A 21406-nucleotide genomic window follows, 5' to 3' on the forward strand; every position below is an offset into this window, starting at 1 on the left:
GGTGGGGGAAATCTATCCATATGGCAAGCACTGTTGACTTCCCCACAAAGTGGCACTCAATGTATCGACACGGGAGGTATAATAGAGTAGGTTAACCACCAACCATCTTTACGATTGCGAGTCGCTCACTCTTCCACCTAGGGCTCCACGGTGGTGAGATGTTAACTGCATCGCCTGGTATGTTGGAGGGTGTGGGTTCGCTCCCGACCCTGACGCCTGCTGTATATTTGGGGCTTGCAGCGTCTTTCTCCCCGTGGTCGTGTGGATTTTTATCTGAGTCCTCCGGTTTTTACCTTCACATTTAGAAACATGTGTTTTAAAGCATTTGGCTGCTATAAATGTCCACGTGACAAGCCACTTCATTGAGCTATCATTTGTGGCCTGGTCGCTTCTGAAAAAAAAGAGCTATATAGCTATTTCAAAAAAGTTATAATATCGCTAACACGCCAGCATTTGTATTAAACGTTATAACTTCATTAATCGTGATAACAGCGTTAGTATTAAGTAGGTACAGTGTTTTAATAAACGAAGGGCCGTTACCGGATAAGATATGAGTCGTCGCTTGATATTAGCCACGACCGGGAATCCAACTAAGGTTGCCCGGCTTCCGCGGCAATAGCGGTGATGCACGTGCGTTTGTGACGTCACAGTATTTACTTCCGTCTCCCCGGCAACGCCAAACAGCACCGCCTACGCGTGACGCGCGCTCAAGCCGCGTCGCCCTCGCGCGATGCCACAAACTCGAACAGACCACGCCCATTCGCGGATCGTCCACCAATCGGAGCGCCCCGTTGGTGCTTTCGACCGCCTCCTTTAACGATATCCGCCAATGGGAACTCGCCGATGCTCTGCAAGCCACGCCCCTAGGCTATAAAAGCGCCGCGCCCTAGTTTGGCGAGATTCATTCATTTAACGCCGGCGGCCAGAAGTCGGTCGTTTTGTTTAAACTTTAAAAGTGATTAATGACCCTCCCTAATGTATTAAAAAACAAAAAATGGGGTTGGCGGAAGCTGCACTGCCGCCGATTTCTGTCTTCTCGCGAGCCCAGGGGAGCATGATGAGCATGGACTTTGAGGAGTGGAACGTGGCGGTAAGTTGCTGCTGTTGCATTTGAATTAATTTGCTGTGATTGCCGAGTTCTTATCGTGCTTCTTATTGTGGAGGCGTATAATGTGAATTCAGCCACCCTACGTGGATACAATTTGCATTGCTAATCTGGATTCGGTTGAAGAAACAAATTCGAGTCTCGTATTTTTTCTAGCCCAGTTTGTATGTTTTTTCTGCTTGGTATGTGGGAGGGTGTTGGCTAAATGTAACAACGTGCAGCATATCTGCACATAACGTGCGTGCAATTATAAAACTTACACGTTCTGACACGTGCGTCTCGAGACGTGCACGGTGAACATCACAAACTTGTGGTGTTTATATAGACATCGTTGCACACCGCTTGCAAACAAACAACATTTGTACCGTGCCACGTCGAATAAGATAAAACACATTTCACTATTCTGTATTGCACTAAATATTTCTGCGCGTTGGTTTGATGCCCGTTGTCGAAGTGTTAACTCTTTGACTCGTTCACTTTGAGGGTTTGTGGTTAAAGTAGTGAGTGGTGACGCGCTACCACGGAAGTTTTAACACGTGCGGCGGTGCACGTGTCGTCAGTCCACGTGTCGTACTGTCACAGAAAAGTTCTAAACTGGCTTGTGATCAAACGAGAGGGCACGATTAGTTTAGAATTTTACATCGCATTGATGTGTGCCGACATTGACCATGTGCGGCATATTGCCATACAACAGCGGCGTGTCTCAACTGCATACAAGCGCACTGTCCCATGTTGATTGACAGCCCTTTGTGAATTCTAGATTTGAAGCTTTCGTGACTGCAAGGATTCATAATACTCTTAGGTTTTTTCGGTAAAGTCACGTAGGAAAAAAATAATAATAATAAAAATACTAGAAAAAATATGTATTATGTATATTATTAAATAATAAAATTTATACTAATCATATTTATATTTTTATTTCTATTATATTTCTTTTTTATTTTTACCTCTTAGGTTTATTCGGTAGAGTCACGTAGATAAAAATAGATAAAAATAATATAAATAATATTTATATTATTTATATTTTTAAATAAAAGAATATAAATTATATTTCTATTATTATTTCTATTATTTTTATTATTTATTTTTATTTTTACCTACGTGACTTTACCGAAAAAACCTAAGAGTATGAGCCCGTTGTCAATCTCCTGCTAGATTCAAGGGACCCTCCACACGACCTCTTTGCTGTTGGTCCTGGGGGGCTCGTTTGACCATACTTGACCACTCATCATTGCGACTTTTGGAGGTGGCGGGGGGGTACAATACAACCATGGGGTTCTCTGCTCTGCAGTATTAAGCTAAGAGGCAGACAGCTGTTGTAGATGTTACCCGTTCAGTACAGACTGTCTCTTCTTGCAACGAGTTTGCAGACCCCCCTTCATACCCCCCACGACGAACAATCGACAACGCAGGTTGGGGGGGGGGGCTCTCGTGGTCGTGTGAACTAATTGACTAACATTTCAACGGTTCAAGTGCAGTACTTGAAGAGACACGTTTGAACTATTTCGGTCTATAAGAGAGAATATTTATAACACGCGAGTGGGTGTTGAGCTTGCGTTGCAAACTACGTTGCGCAGTCCAGGGTGTGTATATTGTTGTACTTTGTCACGTCGATTCTCAAGGGGTTGATATCGCACGCATCGATTACCTCGCACAAGAATCGATTTTGCGTTATTGTGCAGTACGCAAATGCCATTGCGTTTATGGTAATCTAGCGACGATGTCGCAAACTAAAACAACAAACAGCGAGTGAGAACATTTCGACAAGACGAACGAGACGGTGGAAACGAGACGGAAATTGGAATCGATTCTAGTTGGTGGTGTCTTCGATAATGGAATCGCCGGGGTGGGAGTCCCCGCCACTCCCTCGCCCCTCCCTCGCCCCTACCCCGCCCCTCCCCCCTACCCCGCCCCTCCCCCCTACCCCCCCGCCCCCCTCTCTCCACCCCATGGCTGAGACTATGTTGCAGTATTGTACCGGCGGTGGGTTTGGAACATAATTTTTTGGAGCGATTACAATTTTTTTTTTACGACACGTCTAAGATATGCCCCTGCGTTCCCATGTACCGATATTGCGTGTCAATTTCACAAGTTGCACTTGTTTTGAGTTGCCTTTAAAGTGGCAGGAAGAAGGGGAAAAACATGCCTTGAACCCCACCCCGGCTCATTGACATGGAGCCAGGCCAAGTGCCGTGACTCCGCATCTCTCACATCTCGTGTTGGTTTCTGTAACATCTCTTGTAGGTGTCTATAACGTCCCCGAAACGTCTAATTTCCCACCGAATCCTCAAGTCGCCCACATTCTCTCCCGCATTGTACAGTTGGTTGTGGTGCCGCCCATGTCGCAACATGGGATATTCATTTCAAAGTGTCCATAATAGCAAATTTTGTTCTTGTTTAATAACTCGTGATTTAAACCCACTCAAAGTTAATATCAATGTAATGTCAAATACAGGTCGTTCGCTATCAATCCACCGCTGGATTTAGTTATTTCCCGATGCCGGTCTAGGTCATGGATGATGTGGGTTATTTGGCCATATTTCACCACGCCGGTCATTGTGGGCTGGTGAAAGTTAGATGTTGGTGGTGGTGGGGGAGGGCTGCAGAATCAGAACATTGTTCACTCGCCACTGATGGTGGCTGTAGCTGGCGATCCAACCCAGCCAGGTAGGTTAGCCAGGTAGGTTCACCGGGTTCATATCCGCAAGCACTTTAACCAATGCGTCACCGCCTCCTCCGCCGCCCTCGATATCCGTGATGCGCATTGAAAACATCAAACGGATACTTTCATTCTATTTTTTTGCGCATGCTGGCAGTATGTTGAGCGTTTCATGTCATTGTCGAGGTCTGCTAGCCACGACGAGAGGGGGCTTAAGGAGAGGGTTGGTGTCATGTTGCTGTTTCCTCCGTCGAAGGAGCCGCAGACTGCAGTTGTTTAAGTTATGGCCCATAGTTTGGGTTGCATGTCCACAATCGCACTGTGTACTGTGGCTTGTCTTTGGGTTTCCATTCGTGAAGGAGATTTGCTTAACAGCCTCTTGATGTTCCGATGGGGTCGATGGTGTCTTCGAGGAATATCAAAGCGAAGGAGGTGCGATGTTTGGGGTCTCGTTCAGTTCCGGAATCTGGGTGAGATCCGGATACTTGACTGGATTCCGCAAAAAGGTTGCTACTTAATTTCAGAAACAAGTTTGGTGTGATTTGTGTAGGACCACTGGATTCGTGGAGTTTAATGGAGCAACAGCTCCACCTACTTTTTGAAGTTAAATTAGTTCGTGAAAGTCGGTCAATAATCTTAAAACTGTTTCAATTAAATGAGGGGGAAAGGGCAGGACACTGCTCCGAACGAAAGCCATCCCCACTTCTTGAAAACGACTTGAATATTGCAGAAATAAAATCCATCGTTATCTTACCATTTCCTTATACATAGCTGGCAGTTCAGCAGCATCGGTTCGAACAAGCCTGGCTGCTGATGAGACACTAAATGTTGTAATCAGTCCAGGGTTTTTAGTTGTGTTGAACCATTGCTGCTGAAATTATGCACTTTCAGCATGTGATGTGGCTGATGTGATGTGTAAAAAGTACCTTTATATGTTTTATGTGGGGGAGACAGGTACGTAAAGGTGGCATATTATAAAATTAGTTGTTTTTACCATTTACCGTTCAACTACTAGAGAATGAACGCTAGGATGTTTTATTTCGACTACAATTTTTTATTATACCAATGCTGTAACAGTGATATAGTTAACCATACATATTTCAATTGAATACTATTCATTAGAAAAGTTTTAAAATATAAATGTTATCTGTCAGCACGGTGTATATTAGTGTGCAACTACGTGCCCCTCTTATTTGATATGCAAAAGGACTGTTGCCAGAATCGTTGCCCATTAAATATTATTCCCTTTAAGGTAATGTTATTGACAAATGTGAGTTATTCACAGTGATAAGATAATATCATGTTAACCCTCCTGATGAAGTTGAAGGTTCGTGACTGGTAAAGATCTGGCCAGTGGTTTATTCCCTCCCACTGTCGGCTCAGAGCTGGAGCTTCTGGCCTTTTAGTTTAGAAGCATGTGGAGCATGCGAGATCATTAATTGCAGGATATTGTAAGCAAATTGCAATTTCGAAATACAATGTTAAGGGAAAGCGCAGTAGGATGCAATCATGAACGGGTGGTTGTGATGGTTGATACTTGTAGGATGTGTCAACCTGCACAAGGGAAAGACGAAACCAGAATTTAGTGGTGATGAGAGTGTAATAGTTGTCCCTTAAAGCTAGTTGTCAACAGTTCTATAGCGATGCCGAGGCATGATGGTATTAACGACATTGGTCTCGGGAGAGAAGGTGGAGGTGGTAAAGTGTCGGTTGCCGAGGACAGGCATTGGATTTGTCTCAACGAATCCGGCGACCGAGGGTGAAGACCTAATACCACACGGTGGGGTACTGTTAGGGCAGATCCTGGAGGTCGCATGTCTACTGTGCAGCAGCAATGGGATCTGGCAAAAGGTAAAAACCATTGATGAGGTGTGGCAGCACCAATGGCTTTGGCCATGGTGGCACCTTGAACTTGACCCGATGTCCTCCTGACCTTAATAACGATGTTATATTTCTGTATCTTTCCCCAGGTTCCCACCTTTGATCTCTCTGATGATGACCTACTGGACTTCCTCCTCACTGCTCCCTCGACCTCGGGATCCCTGTCCCACCTTCTGGGTCCCACGGTGGAGGAGCAGATGGGCTTTACGGTGGAGGAGCAGATGGGCCCCTTGGCGGAACAAGGATTCTACATGAGCAACAGCTCGGAGCTTGACACTTCGGTGCTTTATAGTGCGTGCAGCCTGGCTGTAGGCTTTGATACAGGGACTCTGATGAATGCTGGAAATGAGCCGTTGACCTCCACGGCAGAATTAATGGACGACTCCAGGAGAGAAGCAATGGTTGTCTCCACAGCAGAAGTTCCATACATCCCCAGGACGGCGCTACTAGAGGTCTCCACCATGAATGAACCATTGTTCCCCAGAACGGAGCAGCCATTCGTCTCCACAGTGGAGCATCTCCTGGGACCCAGGATGGAGCAACCAATGGTACCCAGGATGGAACAACAACTGGTCTCTGGAACAGAACTATCATTTGTCCCGAGGGCAGAGCAACCACTGGTCCCCATTGTTGAGCAAAAAGTGCTCCCCAGGATGGAGAAACCTTTAGTTCCTATGGCAAAGCTACTAGAGGTTCCCACACTGGAGCTGCCATCCGTTCCTGGCAAAGATCCTGCCAGCTCGGCCCAGCACCGCGAGGGAGCAATGCCATCGCCTCAACAGCCAACCATTACTGCGGCAACCGGCGGAAACACCTTTACAAAAGCTTCCGGTGAGTGTTGCTATAATTGGTTGTGTATATCAGGGTCGCGCAGTTGGGTATAATGGGATTTGATCATGTGGTTTGAAGAAGCTGTGATGCTTATGCTATTGTTTAAGAGGATAAATGCTGTGTATGATGCTGCTTATGGTGTTGCTGTTGATGATGAGTTTGAAGATACTGCTGTGTTTATGATGACTGATGCTGCAGCTATTTAAGTCTGCTATATCTGTTGTGTATAGCGATAATGCTGCTGATGATCAATGAGTCAGTTTATTTCTGGTCAGGCCCATTGAGTGAATACGTTCTTTTTCGGTGTTTAATGATGATTCTGCTTCTCGATGATGATGTTACTCTGAGGATTGTTGCTGATGCTGGCCCTCGTGATGACAATGCATTAACTTACTACAGTCTCCTGGCCACCAGACAGCCGAGATTCTCACAAATCTACATGATGCACTGTGCCACAAACTATAACCAGATCTTTTTTGTAAATCTCTGCTCCAGCTGCTTTACATTCTTCATGCTCTGCAGAGTTAAAAAAAAAAGAGTCCAGAAATATACTTGTGACGTATTCGAATTCTGAAAAATAAATCCGATCTGCCAATCGGGACATGACCCTAATGTTGTTTAGTAATATTTTGATGCATGCCGGGTCAGTCTGATGATTCATTCTGAACGATTGTTCTTTAACTGGCGGTCACACCCCTCGTATTTGTTTGCACAAGTGTATGCATGCATATAACTGCGTGCGTTCTACAAGCTTATAGGTAGGTGTGTGTCCTGTTACCTGTCCTAGAGAGTTCCACTTATAGTTTTATAGAGCGTATACGCTATATCTATGCATGTATTTCAGTCAACCCATGGCACTTGTGTCTGTCCAGTCGCCTCCTGTCCGTGAGCCTTCGACACTTCATGTGGCCTCAAAGTGCACTTAGCCTGGCACAAGTTGTATGGTGACGTCACTGTCACTTAGTGGCAAATGGCGGTTGTTGTAATTATGTACGAGGGTGTGTGTCAGTAAATAAGATTTTCATAATTTTGGTAAAAACGGAGTATTGTACTAAATGGAAAATTATTGTTATATTAATGTGCAATACGTGTTAACATATTTGGCCATTAGATGGCAGACCTTTCAACACAATCAAAGATGGTAGTGCCCTTGCATGCCGGCATATTAGAAGATCAGTGTCTTATTCAATTGTTTTTGTGCTGAGTGTATCAAATGAGTAAAATTTATTGAAGAGTCAAGCTGCTAGATTGTGACAAATATGAATCGTGGCAACATTTATAAATAGGTGGAATAGCTGCAGTTTCAGCAGGGTCATCCATATCATCGTCCTGCACGCAGTGACGGAATTAATGGGAAAGCTTGTACAGAAAGTTCTGTAACATTCGGCACACAGCCTAGACCGAGCCGTTCAGACTCCAATCTGTGCTGACCTTTGAGAGAAGCTATGTGTTTAAAACGATGAGGCTATTAAGTGTTAATGCAGTGGTGTCGTCGTCGCTTAAGGACTGACCTAAATATGTCTGCTGCTGGCTTTAGAAAGCATATGGGGCCACTGGGACATTGGTGTTTTAGTAGAGGGTAACTGGAGAAACAGTTTGCACTGAGGTCTTCTAAAAAAATAACTTTAGTTTCTTTTTGGAATAACCTTGTGTGTAGTATATATAAAGCTCCCACTAAAGGCCCTTCTGCAAGTAGTGACAAGCAATGTATCGCAGGGCTGCACCTTTTCTGTGACTATTTATATTGTGTGTGTGCGCATATACTGTGTGCATTTGTCGATGTCTAGGTGAATTGTGTGTGTGTACTCGATATGTTTGATTGTATATATATATTGAATGATAATCAAATATCTATTTACAATCTGTCATTCCACTGGTACATGTGGGTTGATCTAAAGCCCAGGTTCAAATTAGATATAAACTTGCCAGTGAAGTTAGCCATGGCTGGAATGTATTTTGTCAATGGGAAAACTTTGTTGCTATGACTTAATTTGTTGTGTAGAGTACATAACAGTTTCTCCAACTTTATTTGCTGGTGTCATTTTCTGAGCCATCCATGCTGGACATCTGTGAATAAGAGCTTCGGAGCTCATCAGATTCCTCCGGTCTAAATAAAGATTCTAAAACCCATCAAACCCAAGTTGTCGGGTTCTTGGCGCAGTGCGCAAAGCACTCCGCCGCAATTCATCATGTTCTGTATATTTGTTACATATGTCTATATGTACTTTATATATGTGTGTATGTGTGTACAGGTGTGCAAGGCGTGCGTGCGCGTGGTGGAGCACGCATCAGGAAGGCCTCGCATGCGTGCACACACCCGGGGTGTGGGAAGATTTACACCAAGAGCTCGCACCTCAAGGCGCATGTTCGCACACACACAGGTGAGCACTGTAGTGAACACTCATATGCAAGCGCATACACAAACATCTTCCATTTGCTACTAAGTAGTGTTGATGTCACTACAGCACTTGTGCCAGGCTAGGTGTACTTTGAGGCCACGTGAATTGTCGAAAGCCTCGCTGGCAGGTCACGGGATAGGCCCAGGAGTTTTGAGTCAACTGGCATGAGATGACTGGGTGTGCATCATACCTACACATGCGTTAGAGAGCAATCGCAAGTTGAAGACATCATATTGACTAGCTATCATTACAGGTAAGTGGGCTTGGGCAGGACATTTTGCGAGAAGGAATGATGACGGAAGGTCAAGACTGCCAATGGGGTGGCAGCCAATAGAGGGAATGCAACCGAATGGACGCCCACTGCTAAAATTGAGAAATTGAATCGGCACGCATGTAGGAGTTGGACAGATTGGTTACACGATTGCTGATGGTGTGTGTACCTGTGCGTGTGCAGGAGAGAAGCCGTACGTGTGCCCATGGTCTCCATGCCCGTGGCGCTTCGCACGCTCGGATGAGCTCACGCGCCATGTCCGCAAGCACACCGGGGCGCGGCCCTTCTCCTGCCCAGACTGCGACCGGAGATTTTCTCGCTCCGACCACCTCACCCTGCATGCCAAGACCCACCTATGACTCTCACTTGTTTGCCAAGAGCCACCGATGACTCGCACCTGTACGCCAAGAGCCACCTATGACTCGCATCTGTGCACCAAGAGGCACCGATGACTCTCACCTGTATGCCAAGAGCCAGCTACGACTCCCCTGTATGCCAAGATTTACCCGTATTCACCTGTGACTCTCACTTTTTGGGTCAAGACTCAACTATGGCTTTCAACCTTTGTCAAGAATGACTTGTATGGTTAATACTCAGATGTACAAATCTGACTCCTCTGCTCAGTTAAAACTCACCTGTACATCAAAATGTAGCTGTCACTCATCTATATCCTGTGACTGTCACCTCTATGCCAAGACTTGTCTGTCACTTACCTGTTACCTGTAGGTCAAAACCTAGCTGTGACTCAAGACTTGCATGTCTACGAAGACCCTCTTGTCGCTCACCTGTATGATAAACTCACCAGTATACTGTTCTAAGACACACCTGTAACTCACCTGCATGGTCCATAGTTGCCTGTCAATCACCTGAGTTAGGAGGTAAAAATGAATGGGTCAATGAGGGTGAGGGCTGAGTTGGTGAGCAGTTGGTAGAATGAGTTACGAACTGGGTTGGTGCGCGATTGTTTGGGTGGACGAGTAGGTGAATGGTTGGGTGGGTAAAACTTTACTGTTAAAAACTGTAAAAAAATTGGTTAGTTTTGCATCCAAGACAAAAATATACCCAACGTTTAAGCAGAACGTTAACTTTGCCTAACGTGAGCCTCGCCCACTGTTATCACTGCCTTATAGCGTAAATATAAAGTTATACTTAGGTATGAAATACACTGATAATTAAGCTCGATGGGCTGTCATGATTAAATATATTACGTCAATATCAAGAGTTGAGAAATCTTGAGTTCTCTCACCAGGTTAAATGAATTGTCGGTCACAAATGTTTTTATGTCAGTGGGCTTTCACTGGGGTAAATAATGGAAAATGAAGTTCTATTTATAGACATTGAAGTTATTTATAATTGATATTTTGGATGAGCAGGACTTTTCGGATACAGTATTTGATAAGCCGGACTTAGAATTTATACATTGCATTTAGCAATGATGATAAATAAGTCATATGCTATATCTAGAATATGTATATTACATATGGGAGACTTTGAATATTCATGAGGGTATGTGTTATTTCTACTATGTTGGATAAGGAGACCTTGAATTCATATAATGGTTAAAATTCGCTATGCGATCATATATTGGATAAGCGAAACTCTTAATTACTTAATATGTATACTGTGGATAAGCCGTGCTTTGAATGTATACATTTAATATCCTCCTGTTTTCGGTATATATTTGCAAGTTGTGAATATATGAGAGACTGGAAATAAAACTTTCTTTTCAGTAAGGTATTGCCCAAACATCTCGTTTCATCATACAAAGATCCCCCTACCACCTACATCTGCTGTGGAGGTAATTTTTGCTTGCAAGCGTCTCCTGAAGGTCAGAACGGCATATATTATTGTGGCCAGTACCACTCCCAACCGCCTTTGTCTTCACCATCACTGATCTTTACATAATGCATCAGGTACTCCTTGAGGGCCGAGTCGACCTTAGGGAGGCCTAGGACCAGTTCAAATAATTATCACCACTGATGTTAGCCGCCGTGGCTGGGAATTGGAATTCAGGCCAATGGGTTTATAGCACAGTGCGCTAACCACAACGTTAATAAAAATCTGTAAACGATGATAAACGCCCATCGTAAGAGAAAAATAATGCAGGCTGGAAAGAAATACAAGTACTGTATCAAACAACACCCCAAAAACGTGTACAAAAAGCACTTTGCCTTTGTGCGTTTTACAAAAACCTTCATATAAGTTCCTGAAAAGCGAATGTACTTTTGTCTAAGGTCGGTCGCTCACATTTGGTGCCTGCCAAGTAAAACAATTATCGCATAGAATGGGATGATGACTGAAGATAAGAGGATCACAATGCAGATATTTAGGTATTGCATCATGATGGCTTTTGCAGTATGCACACAGGCCGAGTGCTTTTTAAATGTATTTGTGTGTTGTTTGAAACCACGATACTATGCACGCCTCCACACGACACGCAAATTATCCGTTGCAGAATCGGAATCTGTATTTATCCGGGAGGAATCTGATGAGCTATGAAGCACTGATGGGCGTTCAAAGTATACGAAAGTAAGCAAGTCACTAAAGATACATAATAAACAAAGTATATCAATACAAATTGCATAAGTACTATTGCCGGCTGCATCCTGGCTCCACCCTGACCCTGCTTACTTTGAGCCATTCTGCAAGTGTGCAGTGACGAGTGGCGAGATGCAATCCGCCAATTATGAAATTGACTCCTGATTACTTGGAAAGTGAACTTTTCCGCAAGACAGAACGATGAACAAAACCTCGACATGAGTCAGGATTTTGGTGCATCTAACTCGGTAATTTTTTATCTTTTTGGAAAAAAAAGCAACCGAGGAGACGGATTACACAAATTAATTCACATAGGAAGCTGGCCAATGATCCTAAACTAATCTCTAAAATGATTTTGGACTGATTTTAGGATGTATATGCTTCCAAGACAATAAAAGACACAGGCACATTTTTTAAATTTGTGATTTTGATCAAAACCAGTCCAGATAATAAGTTAAGTTCTGCTTTGACTTGCATCGGATTTAAAATTGGCATGAAACAAATGAAAATAAAACAATTCACCAGGGAATGGTGAACCGGCAGCTGATTTTCATAAAAGAATTTAGCTTTGAATTCAAAAACAATTATTCCAGACTGTGGAGGAAGCCTTGACGGAGGGGGACATCCGGCCTCTGTGTTTGAGGGGTAATCGTAATAATACTGTACCTCGAGCCGGTAAAGCTCACATTCGCACCCATTCCTTTTCCTACTCAACAACAGTTACGTACACAGCATTTTCACTGCAGTCTCACTGCAGCGGAGGCGGAGTGGTGGCGCAGTGGTTAGCGCGTTGCACTTTGAACTCCTGCCATCCGAGTTAAGAGTCACTGCCACGGCGAACATCAGGGGCCCACCTTCACCAATTACCCAGCGTGGTGAAGTATGGTGAAGCAAGTCCTCTTGACCAACACGGCGAGGGAAAAACGAAGCCCTTATCCAGTAGTGGCTTGACATAGGGCCATAAATTAATTCATGTTACAGTCTATGAGCATCAGCGTGTAATTACAGGCAATCAGGAATGTTATTTAATAGTGAACCGAGATACAGGCTGTTTTATAATTGTATTTCAACGTTTGACTCAAACGCACCGAGTCAAGAGTATAGGTGGGCTCTGTTAAGCTAACGTATTTAATGTCCCAGTAATGTGGACATTAATGTGATTTCTTTTTAAAATGATGATCTCATTCATCTCGTTACATCAGTCACATCTAATGCGCACTGACGACGATGACTGGTGCAAAATCCAAGAGGAATGTTCTAGAACGGCTAGAAAGGTAACATTCGGCACAAGTATAATCCAGTCTGTGCTTGCAATTTTTGTTTATGTGGCCCGCAAAATTACCGAGAGGCTGGTTTTAGCTCCTTATTAAATAGTTATGTAAATAATAATAGGGTTTTTTCCCTTTTTTTCTGGCAACAAAACTGAAACCTTTTTACAAGGATTCAAACAAAAAACATACTATGATAATATTATAATATTTTGGTACTGGCAAAGGAGGTCTTATGATGTAGATGCTCACCCCGAGCCCTCATTACTTTGATAGTGCATTGTCTTTGAGCTGTACGCCTTTTGGCGTCCTCTGGTCGAGCACCAATTGGGTCGAGGCTCAAAAGAAAGCCGTCCCTTGGTGTGGACCAATCAGTTTGAAGGACAATACATATATTATCATAGTATGTTTTTTGTTTGTATTTTGACTGCAAGTATTGTGGTTAATGCAGACATGAATCCTTGAAAAAAGGTTTCAGTTTTGTTGCCAGAAAAAAGGGGGAAAACCCTATATTTTGGTACTGGCAAAAGAGGTATTATGAAGTTATGTAAATGTCAGTGTTGTTAGTGTTATATAACTGCACACATTGATGAAATAAAGGGGCACCCCATGCCAACGTTGGCGTGGGGGTTGTTATTGACGGCCTATGTGAGGGCACTGCTGTAAAATCCATTGTTGCGCTGACCTGTCATCCCCCCCCATACGTATTTTATTACAGGGAAATTAGAGTTTTCAGGTCCACGACGTACAGCCGTTTCAATACGGGCTTTGTAGGATGAACGTTGAGATTTATAAGGGCACGGGGTGATCAATAAGGTCTGGATTGGTCTCTAATAAGGTAGGGCACTGAGAAGGGGTTGACAGGTATGAAGTTTAATCAGTGAACCTCACGACCCGCACAGAATCCCTGGGACAAGTCCTCATCCAGCAATGGATAAAAAAAAAACATTCCACGTGTGACTGTAAGAAGCCGTAAGCTGCAAAATAAACCCTCCGAGCAAGATCCCTTCTGAAACGTGAACAAACAACAAAAACTTGCAAGACTTTGATCCACATTTGTTTTGGGATGGAGCCACGTGATATTTTATTGTGCCACAATGTGTTAATCTTTCTCTTTAATGAAATTCGTCAGCACGTGGCAACGTTGTATCAAACTGGTTGCAATGTCCAACTTGGGCACTTAGCAGCCGATTGTCACTGACATACTCTTAGGTTTTTTTCGGTAAAGTCACGTAAGTAAAAAATAAATAATTAAAAGAATAGAGAAAAAAAAATTCTATTAAAATAATAGAAATAATAATTATTTCTGTTATTTATTTTTTACCTACGTGACTTTACCGAAAAAACCTAAGAGTATGAATCCTTGCAGTCACGAAAGCTTCAAATCTAGAATTGTCACTGACAGTTCGGACAAACTAAGTTGCGGTCAGAAGCCTCGCATGCCCGACCGCGGTACGAGGCGTAATGACGTCATCACATCACAACGTTGCCACGCACAAAACTCAATCGTTTGTTACGTCATTTTCAACGATTCATCGGCTGGGTGACGTCATCGCAGACTTACTGTGACGATGACGCCATCGCACATACGAAAACTAGATTTTTTTTTATTTTACCAAGTAAGGGCCCACTGAGCCACACAGCTATTTTGTTTGAGAAGCGACCTGGCCACAAATAATTAGCTCAACAAATTGACTTGTCATCACGTGAACATTTATAGCAGCCAAATACTTTAAACGCGTGACGTTGATTCTAAACGTGGAGTGGAAGAACGGGAAGACCCGGATCAAAATCCACGCGACCGCGGTGACAGAGAGACGCCGCAAGCCCCAAATATACAGCAGCGAGCAGCTGTCAGGGTCGGGATCGAACCCACGGACCTCCCTCTGCACACACCTCGCCACGTGGCCGCTGGGCGTCGTCACCGCAACAAACTCTCGCACACGTGGGAGGGGGAGCGATGACGTCATCGTCAAGTCAGAGCAATGACGTCCTCACCAAGTCGGAGCGATGGCGTCATTGCCAAGGCGGACTCGCTGTTTGACGTCACACCCTTACAACACACCCCAGTCCCTTGCATGAGCATGACGTCATTGAGGTATATATATATATTGGAAAGGCGTGGCCAGTTGGTCGACGTCAGAGCGAGGGCGGTCAGGTCACGTGGATGGCGGGAGGCGCGTGGCTCGCGCTCGTGTGCGCGGCGTTCGCTGCTGCGCTGTGGCCAGGCAAGACTTAAGTTTAGATATTTAACAAAACATGTAAATCGGGGGGAATTTTTTTTTAAACATCGCCGCGTTTTTAAAGTGTCGCGTAGTTTTGTGGAAATAATTTTAACTTTACCCCCGCCCCGTTGTAATGTTTTTTTTTACAAAAGTACTGTCGATAAATTTGCCTCAAACGATGGTGATATGGTAACGTGCAATTAATAGTTGACAGCGGGCGGGGGTTTAAAACAAAGTTTAAGTGAAATTATCGCACGAAGGCGTCTAAAACATGGTGTGAACGTTAAGTTGTATTTGTGTAACGGTAAAATCGTCGGCTACTAAAGATATACAATTTATATATTAAAAATGGTTAATTGCGCGCCTTTTAATTCACCCCACTGCTCTAACAAGGAGTTAAGTTTATAATACGAAGTTAGAATTGCATTAAAAAATACGCGTCGCTTTCTAAATCTTTTTTTTTACCTGCGTTTCAAGAGTAATGCATTTGCCGACTTTAGACTCGTAATGTTGAAAGATGTTCAGCGGGTAAACTTTTTAAAAATCAATTTAACCGCCTTCATGATGACATTGAAAAAAAAGGTTTAATCGATAAGAGATTCGATTTTCTTCAGTCGATGGGTTATACGCGGCTCGTCGTCGTGGTTATTTGACCACTTCTCCACGGGAATATATCTTACCCCTTTCTAGGATTGGATTTTAGAGTGAAATACTATGTTTTGGTTTTAATTTATTACAATTTTAACCAAGATTCGATTCGGTTTTACTGATAGCGCGCTCGGAGCACCGTGACGATTTTTTGTTATTTTATATTTCCCTTCTTTTGATGTACTGTAAATCTTGACTTAAAGCTGCAGTAATTAATATTCTTTGGGTCTTTCGGTAAAGTCACGGAGATGGATCAAAGAGTTTTGGGCTACCATCGTTCCTCCTGACCGACGATCGCTTGTGTTGTGATCGAACCGTCGTAGTTTTCTGTTATTTTCTTTAAACCATCTCCGTGACTTTACCGAAAGACCCAAAGAATAAAGTACCGTAAATAGTTGCATCTTAACAGTGTCTAAGAGATACTGTCGTATCAAAACCATAACATCCGAATTATTACAACTCTTGGAATGTACTTGGTCAGTGCGGGTTTGTAAAGGTGGGGAAGCATGGGAGCATAGTTATGAATGTACAATACTACAAAGGGATATTTTTTGCTTTATTGTTGGCTGTAATCCCACTCATAACCTGATGTGAATGGTTTTCGGCTATCCAAGCACTGTCCAGGCGCAAACCTGCTCCGCTTCCGATGTCGAACCCATTCCCGACTGATTTGGTCCTGTGCTTTTAAAGTTAAACGGGGTGCTTAGTTGGCTTGGTTACTGCTCAGAAGTTAGGTGTGTTTGTGTTTATGTTTACTGTTTAGTAATGATTCTCCAATGATTTGTTGTGTTGCAGCGGTGATTGTGGTGGGTGACCGCCCTACCACGCCAACGCTACCCCCGAATACTCGGGCTACCTCGGCGCACCAACACACTTACGCACACACTACCATCATACAACAACACCATTCCCCACAAAACCCGAACGTTAAATTTACCCCTTCATCTAGATTTGCTAACACACACCAAAACACTAAACCAAACACGTACATTACCATAATAAGCCAACAACATAATACCGGACCAATTAGGCCACACAATCCTAACACTGTCATGCGCAGCAACACAAAATCCACCATCACACCTCAACTCACTAACGCACAGAAACACACTAATCCAAACACACGTACTACTATTATACACCAACAACCTAACACACATCCTATTACACCACAACTTACTATCACACATGGTACTCTGGCACCCCTACAGCCTGAAACCCAGGATACCATCTCACATGCACACACTACCATCATACAACACCCTAACATACACCCTATTACCCCGCAACTCATGGATACACATGGCACTGTCACACCTCTGCACCCTAACACACAAACTACAATCTCAAATCAACACCTTAATTCTGACACAAACTCTACCATCACACCACAACTCACAAATATAGATGCTAATAGCTCAGACCAGCATCTGAACGAAACTACACATCAACATCCAAACACACAAACTGAAATCACAAACCAACACACTGGCACGCATACTGATATTATGCTCCATCACCCATCTGCAGTTTCCGTGACGACGGGTAGTGTGTCTATAACTCCCGATTTTTTCGCTTCCCCGGACGGATTACCTGTGCATTCCCATTCTCAACATTCCCAGCCAGATTCAAGAGATTCCCAGCCAGATTCAAGGGATTCCCAGCCAGATTCAAGGAATTCCCAGCCAGATTCAAGGGATTCCCAGCCAGATTCAAGGGATTCCCAGCCAGATTCAAGGGATTCCCAGCCAGATTCAAGGGATTCCCAGCCAGATTCAAGGGATTCCCAGCCAGATTCAAGGGATTCCCAGCCAGATTCAAGGGATTCCCAGCCAGATTCAAGGGATTCCCAGCCAGTTTCAAGGGATTCCCAGCCAGATTCAAGGGATTCCCAGCCAGATTCAAGGGATTCCCAACCAGATTCAAGGGATTCCCAGCCAGATTCAAGGGATTCCCAGCCAGATTCAAGGGATTCCCAGCCAGATTCAAGGGATTCCCAGCCAGATTCAAGGGATTCCCAGCCAGATTCAAGGGATTCCCAGCCAGATTCAAGGGATTCCCAGCCAGTTTCAAGGGATTCCCAGCCAGTTTCAAGGGATTCCCAGCCAGTTTCAAGGGATTCCCAGCCAGATTCAAGGGATTCCCAGCCAGATTCAAGGGATTTCCAGCCAGATTCAAGGGATTCCCAGCCAGATTCAAGGGATTCCCAGCCAGTTTCAAGGGATTCCCAGCCAGATTCAAGGGATTCCCAGCCAGTTTCAAGGGATTCCCAGCCAGATTCAAGGGATTCCCAGCCAGATTCAAGGGATTCCCAGCCAGATTCAAGAGATTCCCAGCCAGATTCAAGGGATTCCCAGCCAGATTCAAGGGATTCCCAGCCAGATTCAAGGGATTCCCAGCCAGATTCAAGGGATTCCCAGCCAGTTTCAAGGGATTCCCAACCAGATTCAAGGGATTCCCAGCCAGATTCAAGGGATTCCCAGCCAGATTCAAGGGATTCCCAGCCAGATTCAAGGGATTCCCAGCCAGGAGTCAGGGTTTCCTACCTCAATTTAAATTATTCCCAAACAGACCCATCAAATTCACAGCTTCATTTTGGAAAGATTGAGTCTGATTTAAGAAATTCCCAACAAAATGTCAATTATTCCCAGATGGATATCCCAACTTCACAAACACCTTTAATACATTTCCATCCAGGCATATCAAATTCCCAACCAGAGTTGAAAAGTTCTCCACTCGAATCTTCAAATTCCCAACACGATTTGAGAAATTTCAAACCAGAATCATCGCATTCCCAATCAGATATCACAAATCCTCATCTGGGTTCTCCAAATTCTCGACCCCATGCAGCAACTTCTCAACCAGATTATAGAAAAACGAATTCGCAACCAAGTGCAATAATTTCCAGTTTGGATGTCCCACATTCTCAACCGGTCTTGGGAGTTTCCTCCCCAGGTCTTGGGGTTTCGGAATCTTCCATCAAGAATTCTGAGTGGGACTTGCAGCCTTCCCGAGGGATTGGTGTCCAGTGGCGAATGGGTAATGGAAGATCGTGGGGGCCCAATGGGGAAGAGAGGGCCGCCATTGTGAATCCACACACACTGCCAACGGCTGGCATCAGCAGAGATGTCCGTGAAGATGTTAATAGGGGACTCGGTGATATCAATAGAGACGTGAGTAGTGATAGCAGTGATGGAAATGGGAGTAGAAATATCAATAGACAAAGCACCAGTAATATCAGCGTGGGTAATAGTGGTAATAATGAAACCGATGGAGCCATCAATAGTGATATCAATAGAGGTAATATAAATAGAGAAGCCAGGAGACTGAGTGATAGAGCAAAACAAAATGGTAGTGAAAGCAATAGCGATAGTAATAGTGATAATGGTAGCAATAATAGCAGTAGCGACAGTGATAGTCACACTATCAGGAGCAGCACCAGTGGCAGCAGCAACAGTGATACCAGTATTTATAGCAGCAGCAGTGATGGCAATACAGGAAGCATCGCCAGCATCATCGGTAATAGTGGTAGTGATGGCGGCATCACCAGCATCAGCAGCATTATGAACAGTTATGGCGAACTTGGCATTGGCAGGATCAGCGATAGCACTGAGGAAGACAGCAGAAGTAGCATCCGTATTGGGAGCAGCGGCAATGATGGGAACAGTGAAGACAGCAGCGATAGCAGCACCAGTGATAGATTCCCCACCAGCATGAGTAATAGTAGCATCAGTGATAGCATCAGCAGCGATGGAATTCCCACCAGCACAAGTGATAGCATCAGCAGTGATAGCATTAGCACAAGTGATAGCATTGTCACCAGCACCAGTGATATCAGTAGCACAAGTGATAGCATTAGCAGTGATAGCATTATTTCCAGCACCAGTGATAGCAGCAGTGGAGGTGGTAACAGTGGTGGATACAGCAGCAGTAGCTCTAGTGGTGGAGACACTGGCTACAGCAGCAGCGTTATTGATAGTGGAGATAGCAGCAGCAGAGAAAGCAGTGAAGAGAGCAGAAATAGCAATAGCAGAGGCAGCAGCAGCTTAAACCATAAAGACGGCATTGGAGACACCACCACCAGTCGCTACAGCAGTGTGGACAGCAGCACCGTTGGCAGAAGCAGCAGTGGAGACATGACCACAAGCTACAGCAGTGGGAACAGCGGCAGTGGCCGTGCATCCTGGACTCCAACCCAAACTTTCCTGCCATGGTGGGAGCCTCATCCTACTGTCGCCTTTGGTGAGTGCAGCCCCTGTGGGTTCATAATATACATGTAAAATAATTAAGAATGCATATGTCGGTGTCATAACCAAGGTCTGGTGCATCATGCATTAGTCATTTCAATGTCAGTAGATAGAATTTGGCCATTTTAGACACTTGACAGCATGGGTTTCATGCCTAGGATCCAAGTGCTGTCTCATGGGTTCATAATGGCATTGTTCAGTTCATTATTGGTGTCAGCTTCACAATACTATATCTGATGTATAATGACATTGTAATTCATGGCTATGCCAGATTTATAATAGCCCTGTAAGGTTCATAATGCCCATTTTCTGTTCAAACTGCCAGGTTGGTTTCATAGTGGCGTTGTAGACATGGAGCCAAGATTGCTGTTCCTTGGTTTGAGCCTTTGTTGATAATAGCCATGTTTATAATGGACATGTCCAACTCACAGTGGCTGTCTTAGGCATTGAGCCAGCCCCAGTGAGTGCAGGGTTCAAGCCCTGGGTTGGGGTGTCTTGGCAAATTTAATTATATGGTCTTACTGTTACTTGCCAATCTTTGGTACTCTGGTTAGAGTAATGCATTGTTACTTTCCAAAATTGTGCTCCAACACAAGGACTTAAATTAAATATTACTTTCTCCAGATTGAATTTGACTTGTGCTGGTATGGGCATCTGTTGTCACGGGATGAAGAAAATGTAATTTGGAACTCATGATTAGCGGCATTACATCGTGCCAGGGAAGAATCCTGGAAGTTGCCCCAGACCCCATTTCAATTGCCTCTTATCCAAACCAGATGCACAGCAGGTTTTGAATGGCCCGCTCGTCGTGTTCATCGCATGTGAAACCACTTTATATACTGGAACTTGTCCAATTTGTCGAAAACCAAATCTAACAAGATTTATAATTACCGAGAAGTCAAGAACGAAGGTGGTATGTACGTGACATATCCGAAGTGGACAGCTTGTTATTCTGCGACGTAATATCTAAGTTAAGAGGAAGGAAACGGCCATTATGAACCCAGTTTATGGGACAATGAGCCATATTCTTGGGTCTTTCGGTAAAGTCACGTGGATAGGTTCAACCAATCTACGTGACGAAAGCTTTAAGTCAAGATTGGACAGCCATTTTGACGGGACTTGCCATGCGAGACGCTGAAGATGGCGAACAATACCAAGCATCGAACATAGGCATCAACCGTCAGTTGTGAGGATGCCACTAGATGTATAGATATTAATAACATAATAGATATACAAGTATGTTTCCCCACATACAAAGTAAACAACCTTTAGGTTCATGAGTTTGTGCCTTCGGGAACAATATTTTCCAGCAGTATTTGTTTAATCAGGCAAAC

The 21406-nt window shown here is 44.1% G+C and overlaps 1 protein-coding gene across 1 annotated transcript; it reads left to right on the forward strand.

The window, feature by feature from the left end:
* Nucleotides 1-846: 846 nt before the first annotated feature.
* On the forward strand, nt 847-10869 carry LOC144949400 (uncharacterized). Its single transcript, XM_078879384.1, has 4 exons — nt 847-1090; nt 5735-6476; nt 8729-8857; nt 9330-10869. The coding sequence occupies exons 1-4, from the start codon at nt 995-997 to the stop codon at nt 9503-9505; spliced, it is 1143 nt and encodes a 380-aa protein (XP_078735510.1). The 5' UTR covers nt 847-994; the 3' UTR covers nt 9506-10869.
* Nucleotides 10870-21406: the final 10537 nt, after the last annotated feature.

This window comes from Lampetra fluviatilis, chromosome 3, assembly GCF_964198595.1.
Source record: "Lampetra fluviatilis chromosome 3, kcLamFluv1.1, whole genome shotgun sequence".
NCBI lineage: Eukaryota > Metazoa > Chordata > Hyperoartia > Petromyzontiformes > Petromyzontidae > Lampetra > Lampetra fluviatilis.